Source organism: Colletotrichum truncatum, assembly GCF_014235925.2.
Source record: "Colletotrichum truncatum strain CMES1059 chromosome Unknown Contig_0009, whole genome shotgun sequence".
Lineage (NCBI taxonomy): Eukaryota > Fungi > Ascomycota > Sordariomycetes > Glomerellales > Glomerellaceae > Colletotrichum > Colletotrichum truncatum.
The window spans coordinates 2,395,118-2,414,075 of NW_027222406.1; the positions used below are offsets into that span (position 1 = coordinate 2,395,118).

Genomic DNA, 18,958 nt, shown 5'->3' on the forward strand with positions numbered 1-18,958 from the left:
CCTTTATTAACTCATCCAAATCTGCCGGTCGATTTGTTTTATGATCTGGAAAGAGCGAGCCGATGAGTCGATCTAGCAACTCAGTAATACGAGGGTCACTGTTGTGGGCAATGACTCACTCGCCTTGGAAGCTTTCGTTAATATCGCGTGACTTTAAGAGACTGAATTTGCAACTATTGCGAGCATGCCGCAGACAGTTGTCTTTGCGTGGGAAACTTCGTTTACAGCCGCGGTTGGGGCATGGATGATATTCATCCTGAGCCGGCTTGATATGTTTGATGCGGTGCTTTCGAAGATCCTTTGGCAAGTTGCACGAGTAGTCACAGCCGAAGTGTGGACAACCGTATTTTTGGCGTGGTCGAATGGGTGCTGGAGACTCAGATTTAGGTGTCGATACGATTGTTGACGTGGGTGTTAAAGTTGGCTGCTGTGTGGGTGGGATTTCGTGAGAATATGAGCCATTGGAAGTCATATTGGCGTCATTATGCGTGTGATGAGTGAAGATAAGTCTTTGGAGGTTGAAATCTAAAGTATGATGGAATGCATTGAGGTTGGTTTCCGGTTGGGTGCTGCTAAAATCGACTGACTCCCAGGGGAGTGAAGTTGCCGAGAAAATATTATCTCTTGCACCACTAATGACATTCGAGACGGGCAAGCTATGGGCGTCGCCAGAATTATTGACTTCAAATGAGTGACCCCAATATTGACTTAAAGGATTGCAGAAATCGTCCGTCAAATTCCTAAAATCCCATAATTCATCTAGGATCAACTGTTCGTATGATGGTTCTTGTGGCAATGGCTCGGTAGCATTACCAAAGTCGATCGACTCCAGTGGGGAGATGATTCCAGACCATGACCTTCGGGAATCGATTTGGGCGCCTCAAGTGGCCGCCGTCTTTTATAGGGACGGCGGCCCCTATTTTTACTGCGGGTTGGGGAGCTTCCGTATAGGATTCGAATAATATGTTCGAGCCAGATGAAAACAAGATGGACAAAGACAAAAAGCTGATACTGAAGCCTTTCGTAGACAGTGGCGACCCACTCTGATGTGACAGCACCGTCCATGCCTTCGGAGCGAAGGGAAGCTGACCACAGGCAGAAAGCAGGTCCTGAGGCAAGGTGTGGTATTCAACTTGGTCAAATACTAAATGCGGAATCTTGGCAGCTGCCGCTACGTGTCACCTGTTCTCATGCAGACGTGACTCCTTTGACTTGTTGCTGATGAGTCCTCTGTGTAGCCAATAGAAAATCACAAGACGGGAGAAGAATCATGCCGAAGAGTCCTGGATGCCAATTGCTGCAATCTTATCCAACACAAAGCCTGCCAGCACATGTCGATCGGTCCGAGACCTTCCGCTGACAGGACGCATTACCGAGCAAGCTATCGTTACAGCCTTAGCAAGATTGGGACACGGCTTACTTACACTCTGCCTGCTTAACAAATGCGATTAGAGACGTCAGTTGAAGATAGTAACTACACTGTTGCGAAGCACAATGCGTTTAATCGCCATCTGCATCCAGAGGAGATTGTGCCTTAGTTCCTTGAAGCATTTCCGATCCGAATTGTGTAATTGAAAGGGTGTCAAAGACCTCCTAAATCAGTGCCAAGAAGGTTGGGCAGTATCTGGGTAAATCTAGCCTGATGAGGAAAATCACGCCTAAAATTTCGTAATAAAGCAGTCAGCACATTCAATTCAAGAAAAAATGCTGCATTAAATGAGTCTCTGAACGCGATAATATTAGCTTAGGATCTTACTATCCATAACGCTTCTCATTCTGTTTCTTTCTTGGAGACCTTAAACCATGAAATAACTCCCCATTCCGCAGCTACCTACATGTATACTAGGTAGCGATATTCAACACATCATCATACCCGCTTTCAGCAAGCCATTCTCTAACAAGAGTATCCGTATACTGATCTGTCGTGCTATCATCAAATAGAAAAGCAAGTGCGTTTGGCTCGTTCCCAGCCCCTACCTGGCTGATGTTCTCTAAAGGACTAGCGACACCGGGAACAATGGAAGGTTCGTCGTTGCCGGAACCCAGCTGACGAAGGTCCAAATCGTTTCCTGCGATTCTCTCGCCCATAGTCGCTTCTCCGGCGGTCTGGTGCCCCATGCCGCGGCTTTCGGCGGTTTGCGGAGGAGACCTACAGTATTGAAGTTGTGATACATCTTCGCAGTCATACCATTCGCGCGCCAATAACTGTATTGCTCGCAGCGCTCGATCGCTCCAGGCACACCAAGCCGTTCTGAGATCTCGTAACGCGTCGATGCATATTTGCAAGTGATGTATCGCAAGTTGCCTCTTCGGGTTCGAGGGTCGAGCGTCGATGAGGTGGATAATGACGGCCGAGAAGCATAAGTGAACAGCGGCAATAGGTATACGGCGCTGCTCATGATTCCATGGTTAGGATTTGCTCATCCAATGTGTGCTTCGAGGGTACCACACTTAAGGTGTCACCGAGGCAGAGGGGAACTCACAAGAGAGTACTGTTGCTTGTATATCCGCAATAATCTTGCGATTTCTGCGGCTGAATGACGACATGCCTCCATGTGTTTGTTGGCGTATTCGTCGTTGTCATCGGCGGTGTCGCTGGGAGATACACCCTCACTTAATGCAGACCTAGCTTTCTTCTTCCTCAGGAGAGGTCTGTGCAGAAGAATGAGATGGGCGTGGTATTGTATACTGTTTTCGCAGCGCAAGTCAGCTATCTGAACGGTAATCCTGGCATGAGTTTGCGTGCTTCTTACTGGAACAAACAAATATGAGGAAGCATTGGTACTTTTGGCGATGACGGCAAGCGGAGGTAGCTTGGCAATGCGCGATAATGTGATCGCAATTCTACGTCTGTTTTGCTGACGATGTCTTCGATTTCCCGCGTTGACAAATTGCTGTTGATAGCATATCTACAAGGAGTTAACTTTGCAAACATTAAGTTGTAGCAGGAGACATAATACATCATGTCCATCGCTTCACAAGCAATGGTGTAGGTTTCGCACACATGATGTGCCGTTGATGAAATGTGGGAGTGGACGCCCAGGGAGTAATCAGCCTCATCAGATGTTGGCTTCCAAGGCGTAAACTCTTCTGCATTGTCAATGCTAGGTTTCTGACAAGTAATGCTTGCTTTCGGTGTACTGCTTGGCCGACCTAGACCGAGTGAAAAGAGTCTAGGGGCCTTGTTAGCACTCGGTTTGAGCTGCAACACATCGTAGTTGGGATAATGGGCTACAGTATCTTACTTGTCAACAACATAGCATCCCCACCACGTAACCTTTCTCGTCTCAGCTTCATCTTCTGACAGTAATCCTGAAGCGACCCATTTCGAGCAATCCAGGTTCAGGCCAAGATTGTGTGCCATTCTGGTTGCGTTTCCTGGAACTCGTAAGTCATCGATGTGCTCTGCGTATTTGCGCGCAACATACCAGAATACAACCAGCCTAAAGCCTCTTGGCCGTCTGTCATGATGCGAAGAGCCAGAATACACGCAGCCTGAACAGTGGTAATGGTAGGGGCCTCGCTTTCATAGAGCAGCAGAACTTTGGCGTGTTCACAGAAAGCATCCCCCGCAGTGTTTGGGTCATTTATGTCGGACCGGAGTTCTGGGCGATCCGAGTACCGCGCAGCCATAGCAAAGATTGCTGAAAGCAAAAGAGGGGAGCAGTACTTCCCGGCATCTTCGCCTCTGAAGCTCCTCAGAAATGTTTCCTTGTGAATTACATAGTTCCAGGGGTTCTGCCATCGCCAGTAAAGTTCGAGTAAATGATTTTGAAGATCATCGGTGACAGTAACAAATTTTCCGAGTTGCGCCGCAGCAGCCATACCTTGTCGTTGCATCCGACGTGAGGGTTCGTGAGGCGCGGCCTCACGCAGAGGTTCGCGAACGAGGTTGTACGAACTCTGTGATCCGAAGTAATGAACCTGGCCATCATCTATCACGTTGAGACGACCAACTAGACCAGTAAGTTCGGAAAGGGGGTCTTGTTCTTCGTCGGCACCATCATCCTCAGGCTCAGGTTCGTCTGGTTCCTCCGCTTGTGGATCGAGAATACCAGCCGATGGTTGGGAGCCAAGTGATACCACTTGGGCCTCAAGAAGACGTATCCTCTCCTGTAGGGATTCGACATATTTTTTGCTTGGCGGCCTGAGGAATGGGAATTAACAATTGCCACCAGGTGTGTATGCTGCTAAGCCTGCGGGATTTGAACGTCGAATGGAGCTAACCAACCTTCGTTTGTTTTCCGAGTGTTGATACTCACACTGAATACCTCTCTTTACGCAGGACCCGCATACTGGTTGAACTCCATCACACTGACGCCAAGAGATACTTTTAGCAACCCGGCCTGAATCCCCCGGAAATGGGAGAAGCTCTGGCGAGCGGTGGGGTAATCACTTACGCGCATTCGTCTCCGCCGGCATGCAAGGCAGGCAATCGAGACCCGCTGCCTCTTCTTCTCCTCAGATTGTGGCATGGCTTTCAACTATCACGCCCTTAATTGAGGCTTAACTGCTGAGTCAAGAAGGCGAGGGTATTGGGTGGCAATGGAAGCTTCACCGAGGTGTAGAAAGTAAGTTCAGATGATAAAATGGTGTGTGGAAACCCAACCTAAGGACACACAATTACCTGAAACCCCCCGCTACCCTAACCGCCTCAAGGGATTGATTGATTGATCCGTGCACATTGATCTTCCCCGCATATCCACTAGGATCCTATGAATTGTCACAAACTTAAATTAGAACAGCTTTATCAGCCATCGCCACCAATCCCAATCTCTGCTTTCATGTCCTACTACCATACTTGCTTCTTTCAAGGGTCAGCCGCAAAGTGAACAGGTCGAGCAGGGTGCCTGTTGACCCGAAGGCTGAGCTGATCAGGTCGACAGTAGTGTCCCACGATGTCCAGGTTCTGCTTCGCCTTTGCCTTCTCAGCAAGGTCGACTTCGGCGTATAATATGCCCTCCTCATTAGGAGGAAGACGCGTAGCCAGCTCATGACCCCAAGGCGAATATATCATGCTGAAACCTCCGCCATGGGATGGATCGTTATTGGCGTATTCGAAGTCCTCGAGTCTACACCGCTTTTTGGACTCCTCACTGCAGATTTGTGTGCAAACCATAACAAAACACGCACCCTCAAGAGCCAAAATCTGGGAAAAACGCAGGCTCATCTCATCTGTGATATGGCCGGGCCAATTGGGGTCTGGTTTACCGTTCTTATCCTTTGGATGGGCCCAGATGACTGGCCAACTGGCGACGTGCAGGTCGACATTCTGCTCGTACTCGTAGTAGCGCAGCATTGTCTGTGTGTGCTCCCAACAGTTGAGGCCACCGATCCTGACGTCGGGATATGACGTGCTGGCAACGACTGTCTGGAGAGATTCTCCCTGGCCATCGCCCCAATATGCGCGCTCGACATGAGTAGGCTTGATTTTGCGCCGGTGGTGAACGATGACGCCATTCTCGTCGATAAAAGACTAGTGAAATTGTAAGCATCATGCACGGTATGCAAGGGGAAAGGAGTCGCGGAAATACCTGCGCGATATATAAGGTGTTTCTGTATCTTTCACTGTAGCCAAGCACGACAAAAACACCAGCCTCCTTGACAGCGGCGCAAATGCGCTTCATCTCATCAGAGTCTTTTACAAGGGAGTTGCGGAAATATTCATCCATGAATTGGACGTTATCAGTCGGGGATTTAGCCCATATGCTCCTTTCCCGGCGTATGTTAAAACAATTGCTAACAAGCTTGCAGCGCACAAAGTTCAAGGTATTGAGCCAAGACTTACCATGGATATCCGGGAATGAAGACTTCAGGGAAGCCCACAACATTGGCACCTTCGCTAGCAGCCTTCTCGATCAGTGCGATGGACTTGTTGACGCCTCCTTCAAGGTCTTGCCAAACAGGCTCGGCTTGAATAGCGGCAATTTTGAGTTTTGGAGCCATGACTAGTTGCGCAAAATGGGAATTTATTGGGGTTTCTGGCACTTTGGGGCGTATTGACAGGTATGATGATTCTTGAGAATCTGTAACGGCTTCGTCTGATGTTGAACTCATTGGGAACAATAGGTTACTTATCTGCCACGGATTTGTCGGCTCTTTGCTGCTTATATGCATCAAGAGACCAAAGGAGTTGTCTTATACGACACCGGAACAGCATTATCCTCCCCTGCAACTGTCAGGCTTCCCCGCGTATCACCCCCGTTCCGGCGGCGTGGAAAGCAGCTCATCTGATCTTACCGGTTAACCATTACCCTATGCAAGACATGGGAGATCCGTGAGGAATAAGGAAAGCGCTAAACTGAAACCCCTGGTCACTGCCTTCGCCGGTACAGCTAAATCTGGGCAGAGCATGCAAGGACGTCGTACATATTGACCGGGGTTGGCGCCGGCTAAGCATTACCCTATCGGCCCCGCCAACTCGGGCGTCTAGCCCCGCGCGGGGAACTTATCGCGAACCTTGATTTGCCGCAAGATACGGCCAGATCTGTAAGTCTTGGTGTAAATGTATTGGTTCGTTGTGGCTTTGTTTTGATGGAGTAACAGATTGTCACTTGCATGGACTGATTACAAGGCTTGGTAAAGTCGGCAGTTGGTCAGATTTCTTGATAGTGAGATGGGCATATAAATCAGGATCTTCGGGTAAAGGGTACAGAACGAGTCGGTAGCTATGTTGGAGGGCAGGAATGTTTATAGCAATCTTCACACATTTTTGCTAAATCTAGAATAAATAACCGTGATTTTACTTGCCGATCTCAAATTCGGATGCTTCACCACCGTTAATAATGGCACTTTAAGCACCAATGGCTGGCCATCCCTATCTAGTCATCTCAGAATTGTTGGTTGGAAAATAATATCAGCAACCAGTAACGGATGTGGAATTACTTGTCACCCTGTTTCTCTTGACTCCACTGACCATATAATGCGTTTCTGTCAAGCATACTGACTTCATAACTGAGATTCTCCAATTCGCAGTTATAGGCTTAAAGCTAGCTCCACTCAAATTAGCCATGCTGACGTGCATTGTGGTACCTATGCATCATACTCATGTTACATATCGCAAATCCCATGGCAGAATCAGACAGAGCAGCAAAGCCTTGGCTACCTACTTCACCATTCTAAGCAGTAAAAAGGCATTTTTAGAACCACCAAAAAAACATAGGCAATTTTTCCAAAAACATCGTGCTCGCCGGCTCCCTACTATAAATGACGATGGTCGTGACTTTATCCCAATCAATACTTGGCACTTAGCCACAATTTGCATACAAAAATGATTTCCGCCAATTTGGCAACTGCCCGCCCATCTGGTGAACTGCTTGTAAAACTGTTGAACCAATGGTGATTGGCGTTCCAATTGAAGGAAACGGAATGTAGTGTGGTTAGGTATGGACAGGACTCCTAATGAGTCCTATCGGGCCCCTTTTTTTAAAGAGGACTCCGCGTAAGCATCACGGAGTCAATTCTGGCCGCTCCCATCAGCCTTTTTGGGATGCACAAATGTCATAAATAAAAAGCAACAAAACTTGCTCGATTTTAAGCCAGCACAAATCAAAACATCTTTCAATTTAAATCTCATTTGAATAGTCGACTTGAAAGCGCCAGCCCTCAGATTTGCTGTTTTTCTAGTCCTTAAGAGTCTGCTATCATCCCGAAGGGAAATCCTATTTGCTTTCAGTGTACTGTACGCAGCTACTACTCAAAACCTCCGGCGTTTACCTCTCACATCAAAATGGCATCTTTTGACTCCATGCTGCCTGAGACTGGCACCCAGTCTTCACTTCAGTAAGCCTCTCAAAGTTATGAAACATGTATAACCTCCCCACATCAAGCCGTCTACTGAGACTCGGCATGTTGCAAGGATAAGCTAGTTGACCAAAAACGCCTACAGGAACCCACCTGAGAAGCATGAGCACTCAGTGGAGCCTTCTACAACTGTCCGCCTAAGCTCAACCATGAAATCTGCTTGCTTGGAGACCATCCGTCGTCAAGCATCTGGCGTTGAAACCCTCGACAAGACAATGGAGCGCTACTTTAACTCCGATCTACCATGGTCACACATTAGCAGCACCACTATTATTGGAGGACCTAGAAAATTAACTGACAATAGCTGCAAGAAAGCTTGAGATTTGAGATTGTGGCATATCTTGACAATACTTCAATCAATTGGACGATGCTAAAAGGCTCAACAAGCAAGTTGTTCACAAGTATGATGAACTAAGCAGACAAGCAGTAATCGGGCGGTACGTGATGTGAAAGAGCGACTGAACTTAGGGAAAGAGAATACAAATAGAAGAGCGCATAAGAAAAAGTCGATGGTGTACGCTTCAGAGGAATTACATACTTAATGTGCATGTTCGCGTCCTGGGTGCTGCATTTATGTACCTAAACCACGCCGTTATTTAAACAGCTTTAGGAGTGCTAAGCCCCAAATCCAGTACAATATTGATCAAACAACCACGGCGTTGTGCTTGTCCTAATCAATTAGGGTCCTGATGAGGAGAAAATTAGGCACCGGCGTGGATAAACGGTGCCCATACAAGAGGTTCTTGACCCAGGCGGACGGTTTGCGTAGCATAGCGTAATGCTTCCGCGACAGCTCGATTTGTAACATTTTTCCGTCCATCTCTCCGCCCATATTGCGACAACGTGTGTGTTAACTGCCCGAAACTAGAAATCTGTTGGTCCTGTTGGTTGGCATCCGACAAAATAGCGCAGTCATTTCTCCCACTTAGAGACACTGATTATTTGAGACGGAGGGTGCAGCCCATGGCAAAAATCAGGTCTCAAATCCTTCTTCACGAGCCGTCAAGCTATTAGCGATGTCGTCAACGAAACGCGCCCTTTTAATCGCCAGCCCCTTTCAAGGTCTCCGCGGCCCGATGGACGATGTCAAGATCATGGCATCGGTTCTCAGTAAGCAGGGATTCGAAACTTCAAGATGCTGTGGCGATAAAGCCACCCGTGAGGGCATCCTGAAGGCATGGCACCGTATCATAAATGCCATTTCCCCTAACGATACCGTGGTCGTTTACTACTCGGGTCACGGCGTGATCGTTTAGGACAAAGCGAGGAGGCCGACGGACGAGAACGAGCATACTTACCCCCAGAAACGTCCATGGCGCTATCAGTTTCTTGTGCCTGTTGATTTTCATGCCAGCACATACTCCACCGAATCGGATGCAGCGTCCTCTTTCACCGGCACTCTCGACGTAGAACTGACGTACCTGCTCGGCGCCATCACCGACCGCGGCCGCAAGGTCACCGCCATCTTCGACTGTTGTCACTCGGGCCGTATGGCCCGCGACCCATCCGATGATGAATCAATGCCTCGCAACCTACCCAAGGTACAGTATGCCAACGTGTGACGACACATCGCCCAACTACGTGCCATGGGGCAGCTTCCAACTCAAACACGGGCAAATGCTGAAGGCAACCAGCATGCCGTGCGCATTGGCGCTGCCACCAGCACGGAGATAGCGTGGGAGCATAGTAGGAGCGGTCAGTGGGCTGGGATACTAACGCAGACACTAGCAAAAGTATTGCAGGAGACGTGGATAAATGGTGGTGACAACAACTCCGTTTCGTGGCGGACGATACTGCTCGTGTGCAGGAAATGGTCCACATCAACTTACCCCTACAGAATCCAAATGCAGAGGGCCCAGATACACGCCTACTCTTCTCACTCGAGAAAGCGGTGACGGGTACGGTCGTGCTGAACTTACTTACAAATGTTGCCCCTGCTCTAGTCTTTTATCAGCCGTGCATGCAAGAAGTTACTGCCTGCTCGGGCAGAGTGAAAAGATGATCCAACCGGCGTCTTTCCGTTGTGGACACGGAGTGAAGGTTTCGGCGTTATATCCATCTTCAAGGGGCCCCAGAAAGAGCTTTACATCGAGAACGATCGAATTCCGCTGGGCGCCACGGCTTACTTTTCGAACAAGTCTGGAATCGTAGACTATGAAAGGAAATAGATGATGGAATGAGTAATTCGTAATGACTCAGATAGTGTCTGTGTTCCAGTCCTCAGACTATCACCACAAAGTGTTGCAGAAGACATTTATTGTTGTAATGCGAATACCAGCTTGTGTGGTTAGCCGGCCGGCTAACCCAGGAGGTTTTGTTTTTTTGCTTCAGACCTCACTTTTGGTTAGACATAGGAGTATACTATACCTCCATTTAACAACTACTTACATCATTAGTTTAGTGGTTGTCACTTGGACTTCTATTTTTCTGTGTTGTTGAGAACTAGAACTGGGGAGATGTTCTTCGGTTATATACCGAATGGGTAGCACAATGCCTACCTCCCATAACGCACAAGCAGTCATTGAGCAGTGAATCAACACTCAATTACTTCTGCCTTCAAAGTAGAAGCTGACTAAATATTAATTAACGTATTATGTCGCGCGTGATGACCCTGCCTACATGTGTTTAGTTCGGCATGGGGCAGGTTCACTGGCAAAAAGTCCTTGTATTTACACGAGACCCTGCAGTCGAACTAAAGAGTGGTTATATTCTGTTTTAAGTGAAGAAATGTGTTGTAGCCTAATGGTGCCCATCCTCCTCTTTCTCACCATGTAACCCAAGCCTAACTAGCCTGTATGTACTTCACAAGACACTACTAGTCAATCCTTATGCAGACCCCACACCGAGCCACGATGGTAAACTTTCACCAGAATTGAGTTTGAACCTAAATACTCTATTTAATAGTTTCAAGTTGTTTTGGCTTATTAGCTATATTATTAGTTGGTTTTAGCTCAAGCCTGGAGACGGAGTTTACTTAATTGCACGTTGAGACATGTATTCCTTTCAACTGTGTAGTTGACAAGCTTTGCGATGTACCACTTGGCCCAGAATTAGAGCAACAGAAGATGCACTCGCCAACGCCACGCGCCAACGCATATATTACATGAATACCCTGCGCTCGGTGTGCTTCATGAACATTGTCTTCATCATTACACCAATCTTATAGTTTCAAGCCTCAGACAGTGATGCTCCTGAGTGGGCTATTAATTCTGCCAAGGTTAGCTTGCATCTAGTGTTAAGGTTGTAAAATGTATTATAGTCAACCCCTGTTCCACAACACACTCTTTCCATCCCTAGTATTAATCCAAGTGTACTATGAACGTCAGACAAGTCCTATAAGCACTTGGAAAGGCCTTCACTTACCTCCGTACAGCAAGGCTTGCCATCCCCAACTGTAACAGCCAGTAAATTCGCCTCGCTCCAAACAGGGCGAAACCCGGCATTCTCAATGCGTTCCCACCAATCTGCAAACTGACTGATCCTCGGCCCCTTGTCGGGAACATGGATCTCAATAACAAGCTGTCCAATCGGGACTTCCTCCCCTTCTCTATCCCCGCCTCTGCTGAATTCTTCCAGGAAGGACTCGAGTGCGGGAAACTCATCGCCTTCGATATCCATCTTAATGAGGTCCACATAATCGTGACCCAACTTCTTCATGATGCTCTTGATGCTCAGAAACTCCGTGTTGTCCTTCTCATCGTAAAAGTCGTACCCCGCTACGGCAGTCTTGAGAAACTGCGTCCGGTTGGGATAGTCTTGTTCCAACCCCGGCTCCCACCCGTCAACGGTATCATCGAACCCCCAAACCTCGGCCTTGGTTGAGCGGTTGAGCATTTCAGCTTCAAAAGACGAGTCATCTCCAACCCCAAAACTGTACACGCGAAGCGGTCGGGCGACCTTCTCGTACTTGCTCATGCCACAAATCCACTTTCCGCCGTCGCCCAGTGTACCAACTCTCTGGACATCCCAGGGGCAGGTGTAGGTCGCAGGGAAAAAGTCCCAGATGGTGTACCAGTAGAGAAAGGATTCATCTCTAGGTGTGAATCTGAAATTTTTGTTAATACACATGGACTATATTTCTCGGAAAGCAAACCAGGCCAAGGGCGGCAGTAACTGACAATGTTCCGTCATATTTGCGATTCTTCTCCATCCAATCATGGCGTCGTCTGACGGACCTCAACCACGAAGCCTCAGAAGTGGCTGCTCGTGCTAGTTCTCCAGCGTACTGATCATGCTCGGCAGATGTCAACGACTTCCACAAACCGTTCAGGGTTGGCGTAAGAATGTAGAGAATGGCAATTGGAAGAACAAAGAAGATAGTGCTCGGACCGACCCATCGGCCATGCGCCTGAGCTTTGGTAGGCATCATGGATCAATAGGGAATTGGCCAAGTCTCCAACCTATTTCCTTTCCGAACACCTTCGGTTCAAGTCACAATCTCGCAAGGTCAACCAAATGTTATCTTCACATACCATTTATAAGTCCCCCAATGAACGCGGCTCCAACGGACTTGAATCATCTGATCCGCATGCTAGTTCTAGTAGCATATTAAATAAGGTTTTCCGAGACCCGCAACTGAAACAAGATGCGTAGAACCACTGCCGATATAACTGGGCCTTGTAACATTCTTGCCACGAGCCGTCCTTCAGACGAAAGCAAAACAATGGAATCCACGGTCGATGTTTACTCTGGTTGATCCACGCAGCTGCTGGCGTAATCAAAAATATGACTGGTTGTGGGTGAAGCAATTTGGAGGTTCACCCCATCTTTAGGTGTCTAATACCGTCTAAAGATAATGGGATAGCTTTCGAAAATAGAGCAGCTTTCCCACGACAATGAGTTTAATAGTGACACATTACCCTTTCTCAACAGTCGAAGTCAATGACAAATGCCCATTTGATAGTTCATTTGGTAAGCCGGCTGTTTCTTCCGTCACCATAGTAGTAGCGTGGATCGCCAAAGGGCACTTCTCCAACTCGTTCAGTAAATAAAGTTCAGGGCGGGCGAGCCCAAGGCGGCGGATTGTTTCTCGGACACAACGTACTTCCCGTAGAGTGCGTGGCTAGGGAGCCCAGGGTGACAACGGGAGCGAGTCAAGTAAGTAGTAGATCCTACCGCTTGCATTAGCACCTGCACGCTGTGCAATAACATCATTTGTGGGTGGCAGGCCTCGCCGGCCCGTCACGTGGGCTGACGGCCGCCACCACTGGTCTTAGCCAGCCTCCACAGCCCTCTAGCCAGTTAGTTAGTTCTTCCACTAACAACACCACTTTTCCCATTCTGAGCGTTCTGTGCCGGTTCTCGCCTATAGGTTGTGAGCCTAGGGTTATTCTTTCGGAATAACGTCGTTTTACCTATTATTCTACTCGTTTATTAATTTTCTATTGATTTACGAATTTTTGCGATTTTATTTGCTTTATTTACCTTTCTATGCGATTTTCTCGCCTTATTTTCCTTTCGCTAACGAATTTCACTTTCTGACGCGATATTAACTGCCTAGCGCGCACGAATATCACGTAGCACGCGACCGACTATTATAACCTACTAGTTTTTATAAACACTATAGAATTCTATTATAATAACAAACCTTTTAGTTATAACTATACTTTTACTTCGATTTCCTCGTTTTTATAAGAATTTAACTATTTTTAGCTTTAGTGTAGGTTTCACAGGGGGTGAAACAGGGGGTGAAACGGAATTCCGTTCGTCAATAACAAATAACAGTAAATTGGTTCTAATCGATGGTTCATGATGATAGTTGAAAGTGGTGTTGTTGACTAGAAGGTGGAGATATTCCCCCTTGGCCTGTCACGTGGGTCTGGGAGGCTTGGGCCTCTCAGCCTGGCGGGCGTGTGGCTGGAAGTGCCACACGGCTCCGTATTCCAACTATCGCAACATTTAGTTTTTTAAACTAGCTTATTAGTTTCTTATATCTTCTATAAGTATTTATTCTTCCCTTCGATTTACTATATTTCTACGGTCGGATCTTATAATTCTATTTATTTCTCGTATTCTTACGTAAAATTCTCCTTCTTATATAATATTTATACTTTTTTAATACTATTTACTTATTAATACTTTCCTTTTCTAATAGTACGTATAGGTAATAGCGAAAGTAAGCTATCTAACGTATAGACACGCTTCTAAAGCTACGGCCTCGGAGAAACGCTTGTAATCGAGGTGTGACTATAAGTCTGTCCCGTACTATTGTAATACCCTTACTTTTAAGATGTTTTAAAACGACTTTAAGACTGTCTTTACGCTTCTTCCTTGCTTAAAAGGTAAATCTAACTAGAATATATAGCGTATGCTTATTATAGCGACCTTGCGAGGATATAACTTTAAGATATTCCTCGAGACTAACATCCCTTGCCTTGCTAACCTTATCGTTATAGAGGAATAGAGAAAGAACCGTAACGTTACGTATAGTCTCCTTATAAACGCTAGCGAATCGGTTCTTAATAGACTCTACATAGCAGGTTAGGTTAACGATAGAAACCTTTACGAATTATAGCAAGCGCTTAAGAAGTATATTTCGAGAATCTTATAAGACGTTATAACTACCTTTGTTAACAAGTTTGCTAAGACTACTACTAACGATTATAAGACTCTTTATAATACTTTTAATTACTATTACTACCTTAGAAAGCATATTAAGACTATTTACGGTCGTCTGCTAGACTCCTTCTTTGCTATTTTCCTCCTTAACTTTTTTAAAGACTAACTTCCCGATATATATAAGTATTTTATATCGAAGGGCGTTACCTATCCTACGTAGAATAAGGTAGCTAATACGATTTATATACTTACTTAAGACGAGGATTAAAAGCATAGTTATACTACTATTTGCAATATACCTAGAGGCAAGTCTGCTAGTAGTAAGGGTCTTGTATTATAACCCGTTTGTTACGCCTAATAGAGGGTTAACAGACCTACTTAGGCTAGCAGCTACGCCGCTAGATATATATAGGATATATAGGAAATAATAAGTTACTACTAGAATAGAAGAACTATTATATAGGTTACGTAATGATAAGAAGGTAAGTATTGATAAGGAATTAGTAAGCGCTTACGCTAAGATAAGTAAGCGCTTATAATAAGCAAGGTAAGCGCTTACTAAAGCTACCTAGAATACTTACTTTAAGACTTATATATAGACTAAGACCTAAGTACCTACTTAAAGACTTTTAGATAGTTCTTTAGTAATTAACTTATAATTTATCCTCGATAACTTTTAGCTTAGCTTATAGTTTATAATATTACTATACCTTGTTACTTAGTATAAGACTAATTACCTTACCCTAACCTTTAATCTATTAGTATAATATACTTATATATAACGTAAAACCTATTATTAATATTATAGCCTTAACTTCTATTAATAGAAACCTTATTATTACTAGCTAGCTATAATACTTTAATTACTCCTATTTAGTAAGTTAACCTTGCGAAACTAATAAATAATACTTTCGACAAGATGTCTTTATCTAGCACTACTAAAACTCCTACTACTTTTCCTAACTCCTCTAAGGGGAAGGTACCTGTTAAGAACCTTGCTTAAGAACTTAGAAAAGAAGAAATAAAGGACGTAAAAGAAGAATCTAAAAAAGAAGAAGATAATAGTAATAAAGAACTTTAGCGTTAGGTTTATAAGAATAACCGTAACGTTAAAAGACTTTAGGAAATATTTAATTCGAACGCTATAGTCTTTAAGCAACTTTAAGCTATTATTTAAAACTTTAAAAAACGTATGTTACGACCCGTAAACAAGGATAACAGCTGAACGACCCACTTGGGCGTCGGGCGGCTAGAACAGGACATTTGTACTGCAGGATCACGGGAACAACAGGGACTCACTCGGGAACGGAAGAACTATGGTACAAGTCACGTGATGATAAGATAAGACTGAGCAGGTAGTATGGGTCACTGAGCGCTCAGTCAGAGCTACTGAGCGCTCACCAACGATCACTGATCGCTCACCGGTACCTGATCAGTGATCAGCGACAAGACATAGGGACTGTCCAGGACTTGTATATAGTATGACCTGAGCTCGGCCCATGGTCAGACTTCCATAGCTCTTCAGCAATCAACTTTGTATTCATCCTCAGGATACTTTTGTTACGACCCGACAGTTAACAGACCACTGACGACGACCCCGCAGGGGCTCAGCGGTTATAGGGACGGCCGTCAGCCGTTACGTCGTAACAACCCCCACGGAACGGAAGAACTAGGATACAGGTCACGTGACGATAAGCAGGACCGACGGACGATAAGCGGTCCTGGGACAGGACCGACGGTGCCAAGGGCGGTCCATCAACAACAGCGAGAACGAAATTTTTGAAAACAGCATCAAATTGATCAAACCACGCCCGCTCGCGCTCTCAGAGGTCACTTTGGGCATAATGTCATCCTCGGCATTGATTCTGCTCCCAAAGAGCCTGCTCGTGGCCGCGGGCGGGCTCTGACCACGAAAAATTCGAGAGCAAGCCACAAAGTATGACACGTCAATAGACAACACCATCGACACCACCGCGGTTGAGTCACGGGCTATCACGTGAGCACAACGACCAAGCCCAAACAAACATCAACACCACAGCCACCGATAGGTTATGGGTCGCCTATCACCCCCGACAAAGTTTGCAACGTCCCGCGACAATAACGACGACAAGCCCGACAGAACGGTATCACCTCCTGCATAGAGAAAGCACCAGACACCAGGCATGCTACGATCGATGCCATAAAATACTACAGTTTGCAGACAGATTAGTCCCCTGTCGCCCCCTCCGCGAAGAAGGATTGTCGCCCCTTCAACGTATGATAATGTCTGCGGAATCTGTGTACGAGCTTTTATACTTAGTAATCGGACGAATCGAAGCGGTTGGAGCATTGTGTTTTGCGGATTGAGTCCGACTCTAGGCGGTAGATGGAGGTGGTGGTCGAAAGATGGAAACATAGAGCTACATAGGAACCCAGCATAAGGCAACAAAAAGATTTATAGATTCAACTGAAATATAGCATATGCGAGTCTGAGAGGATGCGGACAAGATAAAGAGACGAAGCTAAGGGCTGGGGGGAGACTATAGGTATATAAAACTAGACATGGTGCCTAGCACTAACAGAACCGAAGTAGGAGGACGCGAAAGAAGGATTCTAGAAGGCAATACTAAGCGAGAGAGCAGGCAGGAGGATAACAATCTTCAACAGAGGGCATAAACACACAAGAATAGATAGCATAGTGGGAGCTTGGGGACAGCTGGTCCTGATCTAATAACAGGGCGAAGTGGGGCGTCGCGGTTTATCGTCGATGCTTCGGCTGTCTGCTAAACCCTGCTTTCCGGGCATAGCTGCTAGCATAAGAGCGGCTTCATAACCGTGTAGGAATCAATCAATCAATTAATCAACTAAGGGCGGTCTATGGCGATGGACCGACGTCTTGGGTGTCGGTCCCCCAGGATTAGGAAGTGTTTAGCATGGAACCAGACTTATATATAGTTAGGACTCGAGTCCTCTCGAGTCCTACCTTTCCTAGTTCTTTAGCAATTAACTTCGTAATTACCCTAACCGGTACTTTCAGCTATACCTAAGTGACGACTACTCTACGACTCTTGTTAAGGCCTTGACTGATCACTAAGACCTTTAAAGATCTACGATCTATTCGACCAGGACTACGGAACGACTGTTACTACTTTTAATCCCTGGCTTACTATTAACATAAACCTACTGTTAGTTAGCTAGCCGTAACACTTTGATTGCTCCTGTTTAGTAAGTCACCTTTTGAGAACTACTAAACAGTATAGACAAGATGTCTTCTCGCGCTTCTGCCAAATCACCCACTCTAGGATCCTCATCCTCTTCGCGCAACCAGCCTCAGAGCCTCGCGCAGGAGCCCGCCAACACTGAGGACTTCGACATGCCGGACCTCAAGTACGACTCCGATAGAGATAGCTCTTTCACTAAGGAAAGCTACGATAAGCTCCGACGCATAATCTAGAAACAAGAAGCCGAGACAAAAGACATATAGAAAATCGTCAACGAAAACCGACAAGCAATAGAAAACCTTAACAAGCAACTCCAGCACGCTGGACAGGCCTACAAGAAGCTAGAAGAAGACATCAAGGGGGACGCCAACCTCCGGAAGATCTAGGAACTCCAGGGGGAAATCACTACCCTCCAGGCCGCCGCCAACATCGTCACCACGCCCGTCCACGGAGGACGACAAAAGCTTAAGCTTAGTGCGCCTGTCACCTACGACGGAACCCCCGGGACCCTTAAAGGATTCCTAATTCAGGTTAAAAACTACCAGAACTTTCACTATAGAGATTTCACCAACGAAACCGAAAAAGTAGTACACGCAGCCACCTACCTCCGAGGAAAGGCCCTCAAGTGGTTTAAACTAATCTAGGAAGAATACCTTAAATGCGAGACCCTCGACAAGTATACTACCGAGACCCGCGACATCTACGCTAATTTTAAAGGATTCGAGGATGCGCTCAGGTCACTCTTCCAAGACCCCGACGAAAAGCGACAAGCCGAACGAGATCTAGCATAACTTAAGCAGACTAAGTCTACTAAAGACTACTCCGCTAATTTCCGATAACTTAGCGTTCAACTCGACCTTACCAAGGAAACCAAGATCTTCATGTTCTATCAAGGACTAAAAGACGAAGTCAAGGACGAGATTATCAAGATTGATCGACCTAACGACTTTCTCTAGTACGCCGAACTCGCTATCAAAATCGACAACCGGCTTTTCGAACGACGAAAGGAAAGAGGCGAAAAACGACAAAACCCTAACTCAGGACGTAAGTACTAGTAGCAGCCTCAGCACTAGTTTAACAACTAGCGAAACGATAATAGACCCCGTAACAACTAGAACAACCCCCGACAAAGTACTGCCTATGGTCACTATAGTAGACCAATAGACCTTAGTACTATATAGAGAAACGATAAAAAGAACGATAGTTAGAAGAAAGATAGACAGTGCTATAACTGCTAGAAGATTAGATACCTAGCATACGAATGCAGGTCACCTAAGAAGGAACGCTTCTAACCGGTACTAGAGAAACGACAAGCAAGTATCGCTACGAAGACGATCCCTCATAAACAACTCAACTGGACCACCTGCTTCGATAACAACTGCCATATCTACTCTAGT

General features: G+C 46.1%; 6 protein-coding genes across 6 annotated transcripts; 2 read left to right on the forward strand and 4 right to left on the reverse strand.

Annotated features, from left to right (window-relative positions):
- Positions 1-1,842: 1,842 nt before the first annotated feature.
- On the reverse strand, positions 1,843-4,475 carry CTRU02_213184 (fungal specific transcription factor; the record flags this gene model as incomplete). Its single annotated transcript, XM_070205991.1, has 6 exons — positions 1,843-2,391; positions 2,484-2,688; positions 2,754-3,173; positions 3,246-3,378; positions 3,429-4,147; positions 4,297-4,475. 6 exons carry the CDS (start codon positions 4,473-4,475, stop codon positions 1,843-1,845), a joined length of 2,205 nt encoding a protein of 734 aa, XP_070060384.1.
- Positions 4,476-4,810: 335 nt separating this feature from the next.
- CTRU02_213185 (nitrilase) lies at positions 4,811-6,057 on the reverse strand (the record flags this gene model as incomplete). Its single annotated transcript, XM_036721747.1, has 3 exons — positions 4,811-5,476; positions 5,535-5,712; positions 5,789-6,057. The coding sequence occupies 3 exons, from the start codon at positions 6,055-6,057 to the stop codon at positions 4,811-4,813; spliced, it is 1,113 nt and encodes a 370-aa protein (XP_036586916.1).
- Positions 6,058-8,819: 2,762 nt separating this feature from the next.
- CTRU02_213186 (uncharacterized protein) lies at positions 8,820-9,365 on the forward strand (the record flags this gene model as incomplete). Its single annotated transcript, XM_036721748.2, has 2 exons — positions 8,820-8,913; positions 9,184-9,365. 2 exons carry the CDS (start codon positions 8,820-8,822, stop codon positions 9,363-9,365), a joined length of 276 nt encoding a protein of 91 aa, XP_036586917.2.
- A 1,697-nt stretch (positions 9,366-11,062) lies between these two features.
- Positions 11,063-12,172, reverse strand: CTRU02_213187 (uncharacterized protein; the record flags this gene model as incomplete). Its single annotated transcript, XM_036721749.1, has 3 exons — positions 11,063-11,116; positions 11,167-11,848; positions 11,922-12,172. The coding sequence occupies 3 exons, from the start codon at positions 12,170-12,172 to the stop codon at positions 11,063-11,065; spliced, it is 987 nt and encodes a 328-aa protein (XP_036586918.1).
- Positions 12,173-16,387: 4,215 nt separating this feature from the next.
- CTRU02_213188 (uncharacterized protein) lies at positions 16,388-16,756 on the reverse strand (the record flags this gene model as incomplete). Its single annotated transcript, XM_036721750.2, has 1 exon — positions 16,388-16,756. The coding sequence occupies one exon, from the start codon at positions 16,754-16,756 to the stop codon at positions 16,388-16,390; it is 369 nt and encodes a 122-aa protein (XP_036586919.2).
- An 849-nt stretch (positions 16,757-17,605) lies between these two features.
- CTRU02_213189 (gag protein) lies at positions 17,606-18,517 on the forward strand (the record flags this gene model as incomplete). Its single annotated transcript, XM_036721751.1, has 2 exons — positions 17,606-17,727; positions 18,406-18,517. 2 exons carry the CDS (start codon positions 17,606-17,608, stop codon positions 18,515-18,517), a joined length of 234 nt encoding a protein of 77 aa, XP_036586920.1.
- Between the last annotated feature and the right edge of the window lie 441 nt (positions 18,518-18,958).